The 21,370-nt window shown below is 41.2% G+C and overlaps 1 protein-coding gene across 6 annotated transcripts; it reads right to left on the bottom strand.

Annotated features, from left to right (window-relative positions):
• Positions 1-358: 358 nt before the first annotated feature.
• On the bottom strand, positions 359-13,673 carry Rnf6 (ring finger protein 6). 6 transcript variants are annotated; one of them, XM_050161938.1, is made up of 5 exons: positions 13,405-13,673; positions 12,645-12,727; positions 10,371-10,566; positions 8,555-8,641; positions 359-3,086 (listed from the first exon to the last, which is right to left on the bottom strand). In XM_050161938.1, the coding sequence occupies exons 3-5, from the start codon at positions 10,546-10,548 to the stop codon at positions 1,363-1,365; spliced, it is 1,989 nt and encodes a 662-aa protein (XP_050017895.1). In that variant the 5' UTR covers positions 10,549-10,566; positions 12,645-12,727; positions 13,405-13,673; the 3' UTR covers positions 359-1,362. The 6 variants fall into 6 exon arrangements, with proteins under 6 accessions (XP_050017895.1, XP_050017891.1, XP_050017894.1 ...); XM_050161934.1 differs by having other exon boundaries at positions 8,546-8,641; positions 13,405-13,672; XM_050161937.1 differs by lacking the exon at positions 13,405-13,673 and adding an exon at positions 13,251-13,273 and having other exon boundaries at positions 8,546-8,641.
• Positions 13,674-21,370: the final 7,697 nt, after the last annotated feature.

Genomic DNA, 21,370 nt, shown 5'->3' with positions numbered 1-21,370 from the left:
ATCCAATTAACCTTATGAATTAAACATAATCACTAACTATAAGAAAAGTTAAACATGGAGGCATTTCTAAATCTCTCAGGATTTGACATGAAGTATTTTCTTGTAGTCTGACAAAGTGGTACCACCCACACATGAAAGAGACCTGTGTCATATATTCATAGGAACATCCAAGTAAAATTGATTTGTTCCTTCTAAGAGCAAATGTCTTTTCCATGAAGACAGACTTGCTCTGTCTGTCACCTAGTAAATCCTCAGCACCTGCCACTGCACTTGCCACCCAGTGTGGAATTAAGTATTTGGAGGTGAACAGTCACAGTGGAACAACAGAGAGAAATGAGTCCACACACGGTTTGTCGGGTTTACTGGTAGAAATAGACTTTTAATGCATACTTTGTGTTTATATAAACTCTATGTTCTTTTAAAGGCTTTATTTTTTTGGAGCTTTTTGGCATCCAAATTAACATATTTTCTATGCATTTCACTATTTAATAGATTTTAAAGTATTTCAAATTTTAAAACTAAATTTGAGAAATCAAGCATGCTGTAAACCCTACCTAGCCCCGAGAAGTGTTTGTACTTCTGAAAAAGTCACAAAAAAACGAACTTAAACTATTCAACATAAAATTTTCCACATTCCATTTATGAATAAAGAAATACTAGGTTCATTATTATATATCACTCACTCTCTAGTAAGTCAGATTGTCAGACACGCTTCAGTAAACAATCTCTATTTTAACCTATAATTTAATTCACTTCCTCTTAGAGATGATTTTGTCACTGTTAACCCTGTGTCATATGCAGTCTAAGCCCCAAAGCTTAAGTAAGTCTCAAACTTGTAGTTTTTAGCATGGATATGTTCACCATAGTTACATATCTGCATACACACATACAGTGTGCTACGTGTTAAACTACTTCAAGTAACTTAAGTATATCTAGCAGACATTCAGCAAACAGTCTACAAAGACTTAGACAGTAGTGTCCAAACATAGCACTGAGCTGCAACTGGACAATCCCAGCCATACCTACTGCAGTATTGAAAGAAAGAATCATGAGTCCTAACATACTGAGTTGTGCAGATACAAAAGTGCTTAGCATGACAAAATTACCAAAATAAAAACATTTTGAAGGTTATTTGGTTCTAGCAATATTAACTATTCTTTACTTTTGGATAATTTAACATCTGCATATTTAAATTTTATATAAACAACCTCTTTGTAACAAGTTTAAAAAAAAAGCACACAAAAAATAGTGCAAACTATAATCTGATAGGTTTTTCATCTTGATGACCTCATCACAAGTAACTCAAGAAGTGTTTGACTATGTGGCTCCAGTAATATACAGCACTGACCAGATCCTGTCATTTCATCCATTGTTTGTGGCCCCAAATTCTAAGACAGGCCGCCGGCAGACTGGACAGGTGCAGTTCTCTGACAGCCAGCGATCAATACAATGAATGTGAAACTCATGCAGACACGGCAGCTGCCTGAGCTTGTTCCCAGCCACATAGTCACTGATGCACACACTACACACTTTACCTAACTCACTGTCAACCCCGGTTTGTTCATAGCTCCTGGTAGAAAGATTGTCAATCTGCTCTTTGGTTAAACCACGAACTGGATCATCATCACCTTCATTCAGTAAGAAGAAATGAGCGAGGCGCAGAATGGGCAATGTTCCAGCCTCAACTACACTGTCTGCCCTCTCTAACTGCCTTCTATTCCTACTGCTACTGCTGTGGGCCTGTGTCGGGGTGGGCTCACTCACATCTAGCATTTCAGCACTGTCTTCTTGGGCCCTCCTGGCTTGTGAAGAACCTCCACCCAGCTGACTGCCGTTGTCAGCCACATCTACGTTATTCAGTTCTAGGTACAGCTCTGGTAAACGCTGATCATTTCTTTGATTCTCCGACTCAGGTTCCACCTCTGTTAGCGAACTCAGCTCTCCAAACCCAGTCATGATCTGCCTTAAAATTGACCGAAGAGCCACAGAGGATGGTTCAACCACCTCATTCTCAGAAATCCTACGAAGAGGAACTGTTATGGTACTCACATAGGTTCGGACACCTGAGCGCTCTAAATGAGAAATAGTTCTGTGAAAGCCCCCGCTGTTGCTTTCAACTGTACTTTCTGCCAGCCCTGCCCTAGATCGGGTTCTATTTGCAATGCTATCCCTATCTCGAGTTTCTCCAGGACGAATCCTCCTGACTTGCAGGTCTAGAGTGATTGCTGGGTGACGCTGTGTGGCAGCTGAGGACCTGTTGGATTCTCCTTCTTCTACTGTTATTCTTGACACAAGTCTTGAGTTGGACAGTGGTGTGTAAATAGTACCTCTGCGTGCCCTACCTTGTTCTAAAAAGACTTGAGTTACACCTCTATGCCTAACAGACCTGTTCCTACCAGTTTGCTGGACTGGTCTACTCTGCCTTTGGGAATTATGATAAACAATACCATTCTGTGTCTGAATTGGGGACCGGCTTCGACTCCTGAAAGCAGGACGTAATCTTATTGGCTCTAATCTTTGGTTTGTGTTCCTCACTGTAACATTACTTCTAGCCCCATTTTCCCAAATATGTGCTGCTCCAAACCGCTGTCGTTCCCTTTGCCTGAAATTACTACCATCTGACTGGTTTGTGTGAGTGTTGATAACATTAGTGCGATGGCCACTAACTCTAGGAGCTCCTCCAATTCCATTTCTTAGCCTTCCCCGTGCTGAGAAGGATCCCTGCACTGACCTCTGACCCCTTGCACCACGCCTACCCCCTGGACCACTGGAACTCATGGAGGTTTGGCTTCTCGTTCGCATAGCCACAGGACTAGATGATCTTTGCTGCCTAGGATCTCTGCTAACACCTGACAGAGGAATGTCTGTATAATCCTCCCCATTAGCTTCAGAGCCTCTGTTGTCAGGATTTATGTGGATTTCCAGGCTGAACCCAAACTCTCCACTGTTTGGGTTTGTTCGACTCACAGCTGTCCAACTTTGGTTCCCATTCTGTCCAGTTCGAGTCATATTTCCAGTGCGCCGAAAAGTGTTCAACCATCGTAGCAGAGAATCTTCATCTGAATTTTCTCTATGGTTTTCTGAGTCTAAAAAGTAAATCAGATCAGCTTAAGGTCAAGTTCTATAAATGATCAGACCTGATCTTTATTAAAACACTGCAAGATAGTTTTATTGAATTAAATATCTGCCTTATTTAAATGAATGAAAAAAAATCAAACTTCCTAAAAGCGTATTAAAAGCACATTAGAGAAATTAGAATGCTGGGCCTATGATATGGCTCAGTGGGTAAATGCTGCCAAGCCTAACTGACATGAGTGGGAGCCCCAGAAACCGCCTTATACAAATTGTCTTCTCTCTCTCTCTCTCTCTCTCTCTCTCTCTCTCTCTCTCTCTCTCTCTCTCTCTCTCTCTCTCTCTCTCTCTCTCACACACACACACACACACACACACACACACACACACACACAATTGCACAATTATGTTTAAAGAAAAACTCTACTTTCTAAACTCAGGAATCTTCACCAGCTGACACCATCCACAAGGTCCAGCCCAGTCTTGTGTAAACCCCATAAAGCAATCTCTCCCCTGGGTCAGCTGTCCCACTATAGCCCAACTGAGTAAGGCAATCTCTCCTCAACTGGGTTCCATCTCTCTCCTGCTTTGAGAACTCCCACCAGTCACGTCCATCCATGTAGCTGACCCAACATGGATTTAGTAAGGGACCTCTTCCCCTCAGCTCAACCCCCTCAGAACTGCCCTGGGTACTCAGACCATCTTGAGCCACACAGAAAAAAACATCTAACAACCTAACTCCAAATGCCCAGGGCTTATTGCAAAAACAAACTAGAGAAAAAACCAAGACAATGTCTGCTCAAAAAAATTAGCAATGAAGAGGACCACTTAGGACAAAATTTCAGGCACAGAATTCAAAAGAAGAATTAAACACAATCCAAGAGGTCAAAGAATTTGAAGAAGACAAGTGTAAGTATCTGAATGAACTTGATGAGAGCAGAAATAAATACATAGCCAAGGAAAACAATCACAACATGAAAATAGGACGTGAAAAAGACAGACTATTAAAATCTAATCTGAAATGAAGCTGGAAATGAAAAGTTAGGCAATTTAGATGGCATAGTAACATCAGAACTTGAAGGCAGGCTAGAAGATTTGGATCATTCGTTCAAAGAAAATAAGAAATGGAAAAAAAGCATAAACAGAACATGCAGAATCTTTGAACATCATGATAAAAATCAAATTTATAAATTATGGGCATAAAAGAAAGATAATTCCAGGTCAATGGTACAGAAAACATTTTTCAATAAAATCTCAGAAGAAAGCGGGTAGTGGTTGTGCACGCCTTTAATCCTAGCACTCAGGAGGCAGAGGCAGGCGATCTCTGTGAGTCTGAGGCCTGCCTGGTCTACAGAGGGAGTTCCAAAGTAGGCTCCAAAGCTACAGAGAAAAACAAAAAACAAACAAAACCAAAAATCTCAGAAGAAAATTTCCCAAGTCTTGACAGATGGCCTTAAACAACAAGAGCAGAAGAAAAGCGACTATTATATTGCAGATAAAACACAGAAGAAGGGGTATTGAAGCTGCAAGAGAGAAGGCTCAAGTCTCATCTAGGCAGGCCCCACACAGAAATAGCTGGTTAGCGAATAAAAACCCTCAAAGACATTACCCAAGTTCTGAAAGATCATAAATGCCAGAATAGTAAAGCCAGCAAAACTCCTCTATAAATGAAAAATAAAAATGTTCCATGATAAAAACAGATTAAACCAATCTGTGACCATTAGGCTAGCTCTACAGAGGATACCAGAAAGAATACTTCAGACTAAAATACATTCCCCAGGTCACAGGAGATAAATAAATGATATCAGGAAATTAATCAAAATATGTCTAACACCAAAAATTCATCAAAAGGACAAAAATTAATATACACTCTTCAATAATAAAGTTAAACTGGTCTTAATTCACTAGTTAAAGACTATCAGATTAAATTAGAAAACAGGATTCATCTTTTTGCTTCCTCAAAGAAATATGCCTACTCGTGAGCAACAGACATCCCCTTATGGCAAAAGGATGAGAAAAAGTACCCAAAAAAAAAAACAGAACTAGTAAACAAACAGGCAAAAAGCTGTAGCTACTTTTTTGTTGTTTTTTTGAGACAGGGTTTTTTTTTTTTTTTAAGACTTCTCTAGTGACTTGGCTGCTTTGCTTTTCTGGTTTTCTTTTTTTTCTAAAAAAGATTTTATTTATAATGCATACAGTGTTCTGTCTACATGTACACCCGCAGGTCAGAAAAGGGCACCAGATCTCATGGATGGTTGTGAGCCACCATGTGGTTGCTGGGACTTGAACTCATGACCTCTGGAAGAGCAGTCACTGCTCTTAACCTCTGAGTCATCTCTCCAGCCCCTTGAGACAGGGTTTTTCAGTAGCTATGGAGCCAGTTCTGGAACTCACTCTGTAGACCAGGCTGGCCTCGAACTCACAGAGATCCGCCTGATTCTGCTTCCCGAGGGCTGGAATTAAAAGATGTCTGTTTCTCACAGGTAAGCATATATTTTTTTGTAGGCATATTTTTTTGAGGAAGTAAAAAGATGAACGGACCTAACAGACATCTAGGGAACATTCATAACTTTGAAGAATATAAATTCCTCTCATAACTCATTGTACTTTGTACAAAACAGAGCACACAGTAGGTCACAAAGCATGCCTAGTGAATATAGGAAAACTGAAAAACTGAAATAACACCCATGCTCTTTATCACTACAAAATAAAGCTGGGCATCAAGAGTTAGAAAAACACTAAAAAAAACTCACAGAGCCTAAACACAATATTGAGTAATGGGTCAAGAAGAAACCAAGATGAAACAAATAATTTGAAATAATAGATAACTAGTAATGAGCTTGAAGTAGTAACTAAGTCTCTCAACTAAAAATCAAAAACCAAACCAAACAAACAAAACAGTCCAGGACCAGATAGACTCAACACAGAATCGTACCAGCCCTTCAAAGGAGCATGAGCACCAGCACTGTCAAAGTACTGCATGGGACAGAAGGAACTGAGTGAGACACCCAAACTCTCTCCAGGAAGCCACCTTTATTCTGATACCAAAACAAGAAAAGACACACACAAAAGAGAACTAAGGCACAAATAGTACTCAAAATGGTTACATTTTACTCTAAGGCCATCTGTTCCCTTGCCAAAGGGACAGAGAGGACAATGTTGTTGAACGATGATCTCTGAGCTCTGGGTTGAATGGATGAGTGCCTCAGGTCACTCTCGTTTCCCAGCTGCCGCTAATTATGGGAGGAGCACGACCACAATGGAGGGAGCTAACAGCACTGCCTGAATTAGGGGAAGGTTAATAAGCAGCAACTTTTTTTCTTATAAAGTTGCTTCATTTGAACACAGAACAGTAACTGGGACTGACTCTGCCCTGAAAGACATAATGGCTAGGGTCAAAGGTTGTCTCCCTCCTCAGACTTGACTGATGGACTAGGAGCCTGAAGGAGTATCACTTGCTAACCTTACCTTATAATCTTAATTGTTAATCTTTTATCCACATTGTTGGTGCTCTCACAGCACTACATTTACACTGGGACTCTGAGCTCCTTTACCCTTATTGCTAAGCACAACAAACACCAAGGTTTACAAACCAGTGATACCACCTCAAAGGCTGCAGTTTCACTATGAGGAAGAGATGTAACTGTCCTCCCAGGACTTGAAAAAGGGCAGTGGCTGTATCAGAGGGAGGCACAGCTAAGCTAGGCTGGGTCTGCTGTCATGGGTGACTCTAGAAAGGCTGATGAGAAGGTCCATTTCCTGCCTTCTTCTGAACTGGCAGCTTTTCCATGAGAAGAAATTAGCTTTTAAGACTGCATTATGAACACATTTATTTCTTGAAATAAGTGATAATATTTTAAAGATTTATATAATGCTTGAAATAATGAAATAGATTTTGAAAAAAATTTAAGGGTTTTATTTGTACTGAGTTACCTATTATATAAAACTTTTCTATCTGGGGGGCTGGAGAGATGGCTCAGAGGTTAAGAGCACTGGCTGCTCTTCCAGAGGTCCTGAGTTCAATTCCCAGCAACCACATGGTGGCTCACAACCATCTGTACTGAGATCTGGCGCCCTCCTCTGGCGTGCGGGCATACATCGAGGCAGAATGTTGTATACATAATAAATAAATAAATCTTTAAAAAAAAAAAACTTTTCTATCTGAAACACTAGAGTTGCCTTAAGAGCTAAAGTAACAGGCAGCATGTGTCTATCTATAACTGAGGCGATGATCCAATCTTCCCACTATTTCTCTTTATGTCTTTACTTTAGAAACCCAGGGGTCTTAGGTTTAGTTAACGTCCACTCAGCTCTAAATATGCAACTTAAAAATCTTCATCATGAGGTGCTGGAGAGATGGTTCAAAGGTTAAGAGCACTGGCTGAGTCCTGAGTTCAATTCCCAGAAACCACATGGTGACTCACAATCATCTATAATGAGATCTGGTGCCCTCTTCTGACCTGTAGGCATTCATGTAGGCAGATCACTGTATATATAATGGATAAATCTTAAAAAAAAAAAAAACCTTAATCATAAACTCAAAGAAAAAAATCTGCTATTCAGAGTAATAAATAAATCATGCTACCAAGCCTCCAATTTCATGGATGTAGATCTTAGCTTCCTCTTTAGTTTATCCTGTGTGTTTATCCTGGAGTACCCAAGAACCAAGACACTAGAGCCATTGGGAGAGTGAGATGAGAAAGAGCCTAAACCAGGGCATGTAATAGGACACAGGTAAAATGTAAGCCAAGTGAATACTAGGCGCAGAAAGACTACAGGGAGGGGATTTAGTAAGAAATCTCACTTTCTGCATCTAATGCTAAAATCACATTAGTTATCTCTGCATGAAACTACCCAGTGTCTAGCCCAGAGAGAGCAAAAGAACCCTCAGCTTACTGGTGACAAACTGCTAGTGTGACCGTCTCTGGGAGAGAAGGCAGAACAGAAGGCGGGCTCTAAAGTTGGGCTTGCTCTTAAGTCTACAATTTCTATTAGTTTGAAGTGATTTTATCATTAGTATCTGGCTTACCACATAATTTTTTTAAAATATGATTTAGGGTTTTCTTGGTAAAATAAAAAGCAAACAAACCAACAGAACAGAGTAACAAAACCAGTTTCCCAACTGTCAGTCTCTCTGTACCATGCTGTATATAAACTTTAAGTCACATCAATATAAAAAAAATGTAGTGTACATGCTAAGATTAAAAAGAACTTTATTTGAGTAGGGGTTGTAGCTCAATGGTATAATATTTATCAAGTATACATAAGGCCCTGGCTTTTCTCTCTGGAGATTAGAGGAAGGATAAACGTATATAAACTATTTTGTATAAATAAACTTCCTGAAGGCAATCTATGTGTGAGAAACACTCAACCTATTCTTCTGCCCCCTGGTCCCTGACAGTCTACTATAGAAGACACAGTCTGTTCATTACGGCAGCAGTCAAGCCTGCTCTAATAGTGAGCACATCAGTACCTCCATCACCTGTCCCACTCCTCGAGCCAGGCTGGGATGCCAGTTGTTCCTTCGCTCTATCTAAGCGCTGCTGTAGCTCCTCCGATGTTATTTCTCCTGAAACAATGAAAAAAAAAACCTTTAAATTAGACAGTCGGTGGTGGCACTAATCAGGAGGCAGAGGCGGGAGGATCTCTTTGAGTTCAAGGCCAGCCTGGTCTACAAGAGCTAGTTCCAAGACAGCTAGGGCTGTTACACTGTTACACAGAGAAACCCTGTCTCAAAAAACCAAACCAAAACAAAACAAAAGCCTCTCAGTAAGAACCGTAAGAACCTATAAGCTAAGACTGGAGCGATGGCTCAGCAGTTCCCAGCATCTGCACACTCTCACACTACCGACTCTTAATGCCAGCTCTAGGAGGTCTGATGACCTTGGATCTAGGGGCCTCTTCTAGCCTCCTCAGACACTTGCACTCGGGCATTCACGACACACAGAATTAAAACTAAAATGAATCTTTAAAAGAACAAATAAACGAGAAGCTGCAATTATGCATTAAAAGTTTTAAAAAAAATTAGGAAGAGAATAGTTTTAGGGAAATATTCAAGTCTTTGTGCTTGAGTTCTACCCCAATATTTTATCATATGAGCCACCAACATACAAATATGCAAACACAAATTTCAGCTAGTTTATTATAAAGTAAATTTGAGAAAAAAGTTTAGAGAGGACACTGGACTTTAGGGTGATCATTATCTAGCTGAAATGTTACACCTCAAATTAAGAATTAAGTTTTAGCTGGGCAGTGGTGGTGCACACCTTTAATCCCAGCACTCAAGAAGCAGAGAAGGATCTCCATGACTTCGAGGGCAGCCTGGTCTACAAGAGTTAGTTAGTTCTAGAAAGCCAGAGCTGTTACACAGAGAAACCCTGCCTTGAAAATCTAAAAACAAAAGTTTTAAATAACATTTTATTTATGCAAATATTATGTAAAAGAAACGAAGTACAGTTCAATTGTAGAACACCTGCCTGGCATACATAAAACCCTAGGTTCAAATCCCAATCCCATCCACATGGGGGTGGCAGTAAGAGGGTGGTGAGAATTAGACATGAGAACATTTAATATTCACATACATTAAATTTTTAAAGTTTGGTCTGAGTATAAATCCATATATCCAGTATTCTCATGTATTTATAAAACACAGAAGGCAGTGATTTTGTTATACTGAATCTTTTTTTTTTGTTTGTTTATTTTTTTTAAGACAGGGTTTCTCTGTAGCTTTAGAGCCTGTACCGAAACTACTCACAGAGATACACCTGCCTTTGCCTCCTGACTGCTAGGATTAAAGGTGTGTACCACCACTGCCCGACAATACTGAATAATTCTTTTTATTTTCTTTTTAAAGATTTATTTATTATACAACATTCTGCTTCCATATATGCCCACATAAGATCTCATTACAGATGGTTGTGAGTCACCATATGGTTGCTGGAAATTGAACTCAGGACCTCTGGAATGGCAGCCAGTGCTCTTAACCACTGAGCCATCTCTCCAGCCCCCTGAATAATTCTTAAGACTCACAAAAGACTGCTCAATGCACACCTTTAATCCCAGCACTCGGGAGGCAGATCTCTTGTGAGTTTGAGACCAGCCTGGTCTACAAGAACTAGTTCCAGGATAGGCTCTAAAACTACAGAGAAACCCTGTCTCGAAAAACCAACAAAACAAAACAAAATAAAACAAACAAACAAAAACCAAAATACTGCTCAAAAGGAGGCAGTCTCTTTACTTTGAAATTTCTCCTTTCAATGACAGAAAAAAAATGTTTTGCTTTTTTGCCCATTTCTTACCAGGGGTGCCTAAAAGGTTATGGTCTCTCATTAGCCGATAATCTTCATCATTGAGCTCATTAATAAACTGATAATAGGCTTCTTCTCTGTGGAGACGCTCTTGTTGCCATCGTCTCTCATTTTCTTGAAATGGGGTTTCTTCTCCACTACCACTTGATCTAGATCTAGATGGATTCATGCTGAAACTCCCAGATTCCTGTTCAAAGAATACACACAAAGTCAATGCATTAGTCTTGGGCTAACACAGCTGTACTCTTTCTTGTTTTTGCTGTTGCTTGTTATTGAGATATACTTTTACTATGTAGACCTGGCTTGGCATGGAATTCACTAGAGGCCACTAAGAATCCTTTCGATTGTGATTCATTTTTACCTTTAGAGACTATTCTGAGCTGGACAGTGGTGGTGCATACCTTTAATCCCAACACTAAGGAGGTAGAGGCAGGTGGATCTCTGTGAGTTTGAGACCAGCCTGGTCTACAAGAACTAGTTCCAGGATAGGCTCTAAAACTACAGAGAAACCCTGTCTCGAAAAACCAACAAAACAAAACAAAATAAAACAAACAAACAAAAACCAAAATACTGCTCAAAAGGAGGCAGTCTCTTTACTTTGAAATTTCTCCTTTCAATGACAGAAAAAAAATGTTTTGCTTTTTTGCCCATTTCTTACCAGGGGTGCCTAAAAGGTTATGGTCTCTCATTAGCCGATAATCTTCATCACTGAGCTCATTAATAAACTGATAATAGGCTTCTTCTCTGTGGAGACGCTCTTGTTGCCATCGTCTCTCATTTTCTTGAAATGGGGTTTCTTCTCCACTACCTCTTGATCTAGATCTAGATGGATTCATGCTGAAACTCCCAGATTCCATTCCAGGCTGAAGGACGGTGCCTGATAGAAGCAGAGCTCTGCTGTGCCCTGTCAATCCTCAGAGCCATGCATGACATACTGTTTCCTGTTGGTTTTCACAGTCTTGAGGAGAGCAACTGAGTCTCTTCAGCAGACAAAGTAGGCAAAACTATTTTCATTCCAATAAAATACAATGAGATGGTGGTGATCACATTACATTCATGATCTTTTCTGGAAGGAGTGCAATATCCTCTACAAATGTGGTGGACTCTTGTCTATCTCTTGTAGACCAGGCTGGTCTTGAACTCAGAGATCCGCCTGCCTCTGCCTCCTGAGTGCTGGGATTAAAGGTGTGCGCCACCACTGTCCAGCACAAGAACCCTTTGAATATTAAGGAAACAAAAAAATTCAAGACTAAAAAATTTAATACTATGAAGGCTTTTATACTCAACTTCTTTGAGAAACAGAAAAAAAGTTTTAAAAGATGGTCAGTTTGATATTCAGATATGAGAAATATGTGCTGAACTGTGTCTGGTTCAATGACAACTCTTACGAATTACGTAAAGTAGTAAGCTTAGTTCTGTTAGCTCCTAAAAGTTCTGGGGTTGTCGTTTTTTAATGTGTGAGTTCTTCATTCTAAGATTTGACAAGCAAGCCAGGTGGTGGCACACGCCTTTAATCCCAACCCTCAGGCAGTAGAGGCAAGCAGATCTCTGTGAGTTTGAGGCCAGCCTGGTCTACAAAAATATTTGACATGCATGAGTACTGGATGCATTTAAATAATAAAAAAAAATTAAACTATCTGGGTAGTGGTGGTACAGGCCTTTTTAATCCCAGCTCTTGAGAAGCACAGGCAGGTCAATCTTTCAGTTCAAGGCCAGTCTGGTCTACTGATCAAGTTCCAGGACAGTAAGGGTTACAGAGAGAAACCCTGTCTCAGGGGGGGAAAAAAATCAAAAACAAATACAAAAGAACAAAAAAACTAAATTTTAAAATGCAACGCTAGGTAGAGTAGCACCTGCTTTTATTTCCAACACTCAGGAGAAAGAGGCAGGCAGATCTCTGTGTGTTCCAGATCAGCCTGGTCTACAGAATAAATTCTAGGACAACCACGACTACACAGAGAAACCCTGCCTTGAAAAACAAGGGGGGGGGGGGCAAGATTCACTCAAGATGCTAATTGATAACATTAAAAACTAAAAGTTTTCTGTTTGGTGGGTAATCAGGATAATTGGCAAAGAACATATTTGGTGGGCAGAGCAGTCACGTGATATTTTAAATAGAAGTTTAAAAAATAGAAATCTAACCAAAAGAAAAAAAACTCAAGCTCCTTAGATATTATGCAAAACCTAAGACTTTCTCCTCCAAGGCAATATTCTTGGATAACTAACTAACCGTTAAGTAATACCGTAAGTAACCAAAGTGAATACCTTATTTTCCTTTTAACATTCTTTTAACATATGAAACTGTATCCATTCTTCTGTTGTTTGTGCCTTTTTTGAGAGCTGCTCATCTGAAGTAATAAAAAGAAAAGATGAATTATTCAGTAACTGATTCTGAAGTCCGAGAACACCTGGTAGTCTCCCCACTCCCCTGCAAGGCCAAAGCTAAAGTCTCCGGAAGGTCTGCCACACGTTCACCTACGAAATTAGAAACTTATACAATTAGATAACAAAAACCTCCCAGAAGGCCTCTCCTCCTACACCGTCACTGTTGCAAGGATTGAGCCTCCTCCTTTCTCAAAGGCCTTCCTATCACGTTCCCAGCTGGGTGTAGCTAGGGTTCGGTAAAGAAGTGAGGTTAGCTGGCTTCCAAACCTTCACTTTCTTGTCATCTGCCCCCACTATCTCGATACCGATTCTTTTCCTTACCCTGTTAATTGAAGCCCCGGGGTGGGGGTGGAAGGAAGTCCCCACTCCAATATACAAACTGGCCTCGGGAACCCGACCAATCTCACCTCGATCTAGCCTCGAGTAACGCTTCCCCAGCGACCTAGATTGGCATTTGGGCCAATCAGCAACTGGAAAAAAGCTCACCCAGCAAGCAGTTAACCAATGGGCTAGGAGGTAAGTAGCCCTGGCACGTCCTGCTTTCAGAGGCGTCTCCCGGAAGTAGTAGTGAGACCCAACAAGATGACCCTCCCCCTCTGACCAGCGCCCGCTCCCCTCCACCCCCCACCCCGGACCCCACCTCCAGCGGGATGACACGCAGTTGTCCTCTCCGTGGTTCTACGGCCGAGCCTTCGAAGGCCGCTACTCCCACTAACCGGCCGCTGAAGCGAGAAGCTCAGAATCTCCGCCGCTGTTCGGGGTCGACCCGCCGTAGAGAAAGCTAGGAGAGAGGGCCGTCCGGTGTCGGGCCTTCTCTCACCACCTTAGAGCAGAGGCGCGCCACCATCTGCGCAGCACTCGCCGGTGCGTCTGGAAACGGTGCCCGCCGGAAGCCGAGCCGCGGTGCCTGGGGCATGAGTTCCGCTTCCGCAGTGCCCAGGTCCGCCTGTCTCGGGCTCCCGTCTAGGCTGACAGCGCGGGTCTCGGCTCCCAGTTCGAAAATGCAACCTCTTTCCCACTCTTTGGAAATGCCAGCTCCTCCTTTCATACTTCAGTGCCCTTTGACGAAGTCTGGCGAAAAGCGCATCTGCCGAACTGTCGCTCCGTACTGCTTGGGTGTCACTATTTACTACCAAGTCTGAACATTTCCCTTGCGTTAAATTCACTGGGACGAGGAAACTAAGTGCGCAAACGCTTGTATTGGGAAAGCACTTTGAAACTCCCAATAGTAACCATTCTCATTCCTTCTCTCCTGTTATCCCTCATTCTCCTCTCTCTATTTCCTTTTCCCATTATGTGATATCAAACTTATCTAACCATTATTTGTGTTTTGCTTTGAGATAGGGTCTCATATAATCCAGGCAGGTCTTTAACTGGTGAACTTCCTGCTCTTAACCAAGAATGTGCTATTGTGTTAATGTTTGAGGGAGTACTAGATGTCTATGATTTGCAGGGGGTTGCCAGGATGCAACAAGCCTTACCATCAGTGAAGGTACAAGCGTAGAAGGTGATACTGGCCAGCAGGTGGATTCTTTTTCTCCATCAGTTAGATAATTAAAATATAACAGAATGGCAGAAGTTAAAAGTGAGGTTAATTGACAAGTTTTGCAGACCTCTCTGGTAGAAACGTGCCCCCCCCCCACAAGTTGGAAAGACTTTAAAAGGGCTTGGGTTTTTATTTGTTGTTAGGATGCCCTGCCTGGTGATTCCTTTCCCTCGCTTTTACTATTGCTCCAGAAATGTCTATCTGTCCCTTTTACATTGTTGTTCAGAGGCTCAGACTGACTGACTTCTCTCTGACTTACCTTCTGGAAGCAGCTTTGGAATCCTCTCCCCCAACCTCATCCGAGAATTACGTGGCTGGAATTACAGTGTTAGGCTAACTTGTCTGTGTTAGGCTCACATCTTTGGTTTTGTCTTTTCCAGCATCCTTTTGCTTCATGAACTTCCAAAACTTTCCTTGTCTCAATTGGGGATATAGTCTGTTTTTGCCCTTATTTTGGCTGTACCTATGTTAAACATTCTGCGAAGCTGCTTGACGATTAAAACTTGCATACTTATGTTACAGGTTGAAGCCAAATTATCCTGGCTATCTCCTCCCACCCCCAATAGCCACTCATTGCTCATTTCTTTGTGTGACCTAACATTCCTGTGACTAGTAAGTTAGGGCTTTTGCAATGTACAAATAGTCCCCTAGCTTCCACCAACTCGAAGGTGAATAATGCCAACAGATAGCCTCTGTAGGCTGTTGCAGACCCTTCCTTGCTTTTTTGTAATTTACCTGCCTGTTTCCACCAACATATTTCCTCCTTTCCTCCCTCTCTTTCTCTCTTTTGGTTCATAATAGGGCTTCTCTGTGTAATAGTCCTGGCTGTGCTAGAACTCCCTGCCTGCCCCTGCCTCCTGTGCTGAGATTAAAAGCATGCACCACCACACCTGCCTATCTACCAAGGTTTTTGTTTTTTGTTTTTAGAGACAGGGTTTCTTTACGTAGCTTTGGAGCCTGTCCTGGCACTTGCTTTGTAAACCAGATTGGCCTTGAACTTGGAGAGGCACTTGCCTCTGCCTCCCAGGTGCTGGGATTAAAGGCCTGTGCCATCACCGACCAGTTCCATCAAGGGATTTTTTTTTAAGTGTCTTGATTTTGTTTTCTTTGTTCTGTTACTATAAAAACTTCATGAAACGGCTACTACCAGGGAACATGTAGTTTGGAGTAACGGAAATCTGTCTTTCAAACCATGGTCACTGATGTTTGGCTCCAGGACAAACTATCTCTTATGCTTTTTGAGGCAAGAGCTGTTTTTGCATTAGGAGGTTTTGGTGGTTGAATGTGGAGCCCCAAGGATGATCCACTTTCGTTGGAGGGGTTACTGGACTGGTGTCAGGATGGCCACTTGTTTGTGCCAACTGTCTAGAACTGACTCCACACCTGAATGCTGGTGAGTTCTTTCCCTTGTTTTGGTTTATTCTGAGCTGGTTGTAAGGATCCTATTTGTCTAGCTATTATATTATTTTTTTACTTTGCTTAGAGAGCGTTTTGTTTGTTTTAAGTGATCCCTTTTGTTTGGTCTCTGACTATTCAGTTTGCTTTTGGATTTGTTTGCTTTCAGGACATTTGGTTTGTTCATTTCCTTCTCCTGCCTCTCCCCCCCATGTCTAATTCAAGGAAGGAGGAAATGTTTGGAGAAAAGCTGCTATTTGACTCTCCAGCTGGCTTCATGTTTGATAAGTGTGTTAGTTTAACTTATATGTATTTGAAAAATGAAGAAATCTAAAGACAACTTAGATTTATGCTTCTTTTCATGGAAAACATTTGATCCCAGCCAGGCAGTGGTGGCACACGCCTTTAATCCCAGCATTGGGGAGGCAGCGGCAGGCGGATCTCTGTGAGTTTGAGGCCAGGCTGGTCTACAGAGCGAGTTCCAGGACAGCTAGGGCTGTTACACAGAGAAACCCTGTCTCAAACAACCAAAAAAAAAAAAACTTAGAAACTACATACTGGTGAGTGTCTTTTAATACCCCACTAGGGAGGCAGAGGCTGATCTCTGAGTTTGGGGCCAGTGTGGTCACAGAGACCAACCTGCCTCTACCTCCCAAATCCTGGGATTAAAGGTGTGCGCCACCATAGCCCAGTTTGGGGTGGGTCTTATGTGTAGCCTTTGATGGGTGAGTTTTCCCCTTCAGACCGTGTTTTCTATTGCCCCAATGGAGAGAGGCTTCTCTTTAACAGTTACAGATGCTTTTTTCACAATTTAAAACCCATTCACCCAATTTTCCTAGCCAAGCTTCACATTTTTCTTACTGTTGTGCTCCACTTGCTGCTGCTTCTCACTGTCTTCCTGGATGAACAGTAAGCAGTAACCGTGACACAGAGCAAACACTATTCTGTCTTGACGTTTCCTCCACCATGTGAATTAGTCTCTTACCTTCGCCGTCGGCCTTCTTGTGCTCTCAGGACCTGGGTGGAATGCAGCCCAAGCCTTAGCTGGAATCAGATAGATGAGCCTATCCCAGCTCTTCCTAGTCCTTGTTCCCACCTGAAGCCTCACAAACAGGTTTTAAGTCCTTGTTCCTCTCACTACTTCTGTTTTCCAGATTTCCACCAAGAACCCCCTTTAACTCTGTTTACCGGTATTCAAGGTCTTTTCTCCAAGAGGTTGGAATCCCAACCTCTTCTCCATTCCTCTTACAAACCAGTTGTCGGCTGGGCGGTGGTGGCCTTTAATCTCAGCACTTGGGAAGCAGAGGCAGGTGGATCTCTGTGAGACCAATCTGGTCTACAAGTTACAGAGAAAAAAAAAAAGCAGTTGTCAAGGTCTAGGAACTGCATCCTCAGGTTGATAATCTCGCCTCCTCCGCTCTAGGTACCAATCTGTGTTAGTTACTTATCTTGTTGTAATCATTATCCTGACAGTTTGATTTGATTCACAATTCCTCCGTACGTCGGGAAGATTGTGGTGGCAGAAGTTTGAGCCAGAGTCTCTGAGTTCAAGGCCAGCCAGGACTAAGTAACTAGACGCCTTTACACCCTTCCCAGGTCCCACCTTATGGACTGGTGTGACCCACACTTAGGGTGGGTGTTTTCTCCTCAGTTAACCTCATCTAGATTCTCTGTTCTACAGGCAGAGGCTTGTCTCCCTTATATCTCCTAGACTCTTATCAAGTTATCAGTCAATATTAACCATTGCAGATGGGAATGAAATCCTACCAACAAGCTTCGCCTTTGGTACTTTTCCTTTTTCTAGGCCTTTATTAGGGGGCTGGAGAGATGGATCGGTGGTTAGGAGCACTGGCTGCTCTTCCAGAGGTCCTGAGTTCAATTCCCAGCAACCACATTGTGGCTCTCAGCCATCTGTAATGAGATCTGGCGCCCTCTTCTGGCATGCGGGCATACATGGAGGCAGAATGTTGTATACATAATAAATAAATAAAATCTTTAAAAAAAAATCTAGGCCTTTATTATACCTGGAAGGTATAAATGCACCAACCTTTGTCTTTGTTTCCCTAAAAATACTGCCCAGGGCTGGAGAGATGGCTCAGCAGTTAAGGTCACTTGCTGTCTTCCCACAGTGTTCCTTACAACAAACTGTAACTCTAGTTCCAGGGATCTGATGCCCTCTTCTGTTCTCTGTGGGCACCAGGCAAGCATGTGCTATAAAACATACAACCAGGCAAAACACCCATACACATAAAATAGTGAGACTATTTCTCAAAATAAATTTAAGGCCAAAATTCAGTATTCCAGTATAAAACTGGTTCCTGGTTCTCTATTTACAGCAAGATACTTTTTTAAAATTATTAATCTATTCTTAGTAATATTTACAGAAAAATGACTTAGAGAACAAGATTTTCATGTTTTATTTTATCCTTTAAAGAACCACTTGAGGGCTGGAGAGATGGCTCAGAGGTTAAGAGCATTGACTGCTCTTCCAAAGGTCCTGAGTTCAATTCCCAGCAACCACATGGTGGCTCACAACCATCTGTAATGGGGTCTGGTGCCCTCTTCTGGCCTGCAGGGATACACACAGAATATTGTATACATAATAAATAAATATTTAAAAAAAAGAACCACTTGAAATCTGATTAGATTTTATCCAAATGCTGTTTGCATATTTCCCCAAGTACAGAAGCCTTCATTTGTGCGATAGCCATTGCCTTAGGAATAGGGGAAATTCTCTAAAAAGCGTGGGACATTCATGCTAACTTACATAATAATTATAAAACTTACTTCAATAGACAAATATTTAAATCTACGTATTAAAACTGACTGACTGCACCAAATTCTCATTGTGCCTCGTCTTTGATCCGTACATCTGTAGTTAATTTATAGACAAGTAACACAATTAACACTGTCCAAATTTGCTAAAACTTTTAGCTTCCTTTGCCTGAGACATTCTCATTCATTCTTCAAAATCTGAGATCTATTTTTTGGCAAACATTTGTTATTGCCTTATGAATACAGTACTGGATACCCTCTAAAAAATAAAATCAAATCTGTGCCTTCATTCTCTATTGATATGAGCCAGATACTGTTATAGGAAACTTTTTTTTTATATTTATTTATTTATTTATTATGTATACAATATTCTTTCTGCATGTATGCCTGAAGGCCAGAAGAGGGCACCATACCTCATTACAGATGGTTGTAAGCCACCATGTGGTTGCTGGGAATTGAACTCAGGACCTTTGGAAGAGCAGGCAATGCTCTTAACGGCTGAGCCATCTCTCCATCCCCTATAGGAAACTTTTAAACATAACTGAAATTTCAGAATTACTTACCGAATTCCAGGAAAAGAACAAAGAGAATGACTTCATCAATTAAAAAAAAAAGCAAAAAAGATAACACATTAAAGACTTCCTTTAGCCTTTGTAAAGGGATCCCTTCAGGAACTTTTATTTGTTTGTTCTTTGTTTTTATTTTATGAGGCAGGATTTCTCTGTGTAACAGCTATGGTGGTCCTTGAACTTGCTCTTGTAGACCAGGCTGACCCTGGCTCACAGAGATTCGCCTGCCTCAGTGGCTAGAAAAGTTTGTTAGCTCTTCTGGAACTGGAGATATAGAGGGTAATGAGTCATCATGTAGGTGCTGGGAATCAAATCTGGGCCCACTAGAAGAGCAGCCAGTACTCTTAACCATAGAGCTATCTCTCTCCCCTAAGCACCTGTGTTTCTTGGTGAATATTTAAGTTGCACTATAGTAAAATTACTTGGTATTTTAAAAATTAAATAAGTCATATTTTGCTGATAAAAAATGAATGAACTAACCAGAACCTGAAAACAACCTAAATGCCCCTCGATCAAAGAATAGATAAGAAAAATGTGGTATATTTACACATTGGAGTACTACACAGCAGAAAAAAATAACGACAGCTTGAATTTTGCAGGAAAATGGATGGAGCTAGAAAGCATTATTTTGAGTGAGGTAACCCAGACACAGAAAGACAATTATCACATGTTCTCACTCATAGGTGGTTTCTAAACATAAAGCAAAGAAAGCCAGCCTACAAACCACAATCCCAGAGAATTTAGATAACAATGAGGACCCTAAGAGAGACTTACATAGATCTAATCTACATGGGAAGTAGAAAGTAGAAAAAGACAAGATCACCTGAGTAAATTGGGAGCATGGGGACCTTGTGTGAGGGTTGAAGGGGGGAGGGGAGAGCCAGGGAGGGGAGCAAAGAAAAATGTAGAGCTCAATAAATATCAATAAAATAAGAAACAAAAAAAAGGTGAATGGACAAGAAGGGTGGTGGTGGCGCACGCCTTTAATCCCAACACTCGGGATGCAGAGGCAGGCAGATCTCTGAGTGTGAGGTCAACCTGAGTTCTCAGGACGGGCAGTGTTAAGCTGAGAAACCCTGTCTCTTCTAAAAACAAAAGAAGTGAATGAACAATATTAAAATGTGACTTCTATTGAACTCTACTATAAAGTAAGAAAAATTTGATTATGTAAATAAAATTTTAAAAATTAAAAGTATTTAATTATGCAGGCTGGAGTGTTGGCTCAGTAGGTAAGAGCAGTGGCTGCTCTTCCAGAGGACTTGGATTCAATTCCCAGCAACTACATGGCAGCTCACAATAGTCTGTAACTACAGTTTCAGGAGGTCTAACACCTTCACACAGACATATATTCAGGCAAAACATGAATTACATGAAATAAAATAAATATTAAAAAGTGTTTAGTTATGTTTACAAAATCTGTGGAATCCTGATTTCTCAGAAGTCTGACCTCATAATTTTTTGTTTGTTTTTTCGAGACACGGTTTCTCTGTAGCTTGGTGCCTGTCCTGGAACTAGCTCTTGTAGACCAGGCTGGCCTCGAACTCATAGAGATCCGCCTGCCTCTGCTTCTGGAGTACTGGAATTAAAGGCTTAAAGGCGTGTGTGCCACCACCGCCCGGCTCATAATATTTTTGTACATGCAATAATCTACCCCAACTCCTATACAATTTTGTTAAATGAGAATTTGAGTTACTATTATATTATTGTCCAATTTCATCGGTAATGTGAATTTTCCACTTACTTCCCTAACCTAAAGTTTGCTCCAATACCAAGACAACCGGGTAGATTTGTTACCCACAAATAAAAGATTAGTAATTTAGATATTAAGGCCAAGCTCTCCTAAATTAGAACTAACAGTTTTTTTCTCTTTATTTATTGGGTTTTTTGAGACAGGTTTTCTCCTTGTAGTCCTGGTTGTACCCAACTTGCTCTGTAGACCAGGCTGGCCTTGAACCTCTTAGAGACTGCCTGCCTCTGCCTCCCGAGTGCTGGGATTAAAGATGTGTGCCACCACTATCCAGCAAACTCACCACTCTTTATGAGGTTATATTTATAAATAAAATTGACTTTAAAAATCCACTAAAATTAGAAGATAATACTTTAAAATTTTCTAAACATTCAGTGAAATATTTCAGAGTGAAAATCACTGTAGACACAAGAGGAAAAAAAAGTGGATCTGCCTGGTTTTCTCTGTGTCTCTCTGTTGCATTTACTTCTTTGGGACATACTGAATTCTTTTTTGTTTTTTGTTTTTATTTGTTTTTTGAGACAGGGTTTCTCTGTGTAACAGCCCCGACTGTCCTGGAACTCACTCTGTAGAC

Source organism: Alexandromys fortis, unplaced genomic scaffold (assembly GCF_014885135.2).
Source record: "Alexandromys fortis isolate MF-2015 unplaced genomic scaffold, M_Fortis_MF-2015_v1.1 scaffold_118, whole genome shotgun sequence".
NCBI classification, from domain to species: domain Eukaryota; kingdom Metazoa; phylum Chordata; class Mammalia; order Rodentia; family Cricetidae; genus Alexandromys; species Alexandromys fortis.
The sequence above is the reverse complement of the archived record's forward strand: the minus strand, read 5'-3'. Positions and strand labels throughout refer to the sequence as shown.

Excerpts from the sequence above, each read along its gene's own strand:
- Rnf6 (XM_050161939.1), bottom strand. The coding sequence starts at position 11,236 with ATGGAATCTGGGAGTTTCAGCATGAATCCATCTAGATCTAGATCAAGA. Across the intron at positions 8,642-11,037 it reads TAACCTTTTAGGCACCCCTG|GAGAAATAACATCGGAGGAG; the intron begins GTAAGAAATGGG and ends TCATTGTTTCAG. Across the intron at positions 3,087-8,545 it reads GAGTGGGACAGGTGATGGAG|ACTCAGAAAACCATAGAGAA; the intron begins GTACTGATGTGC and ends TTTACTTTTTAG.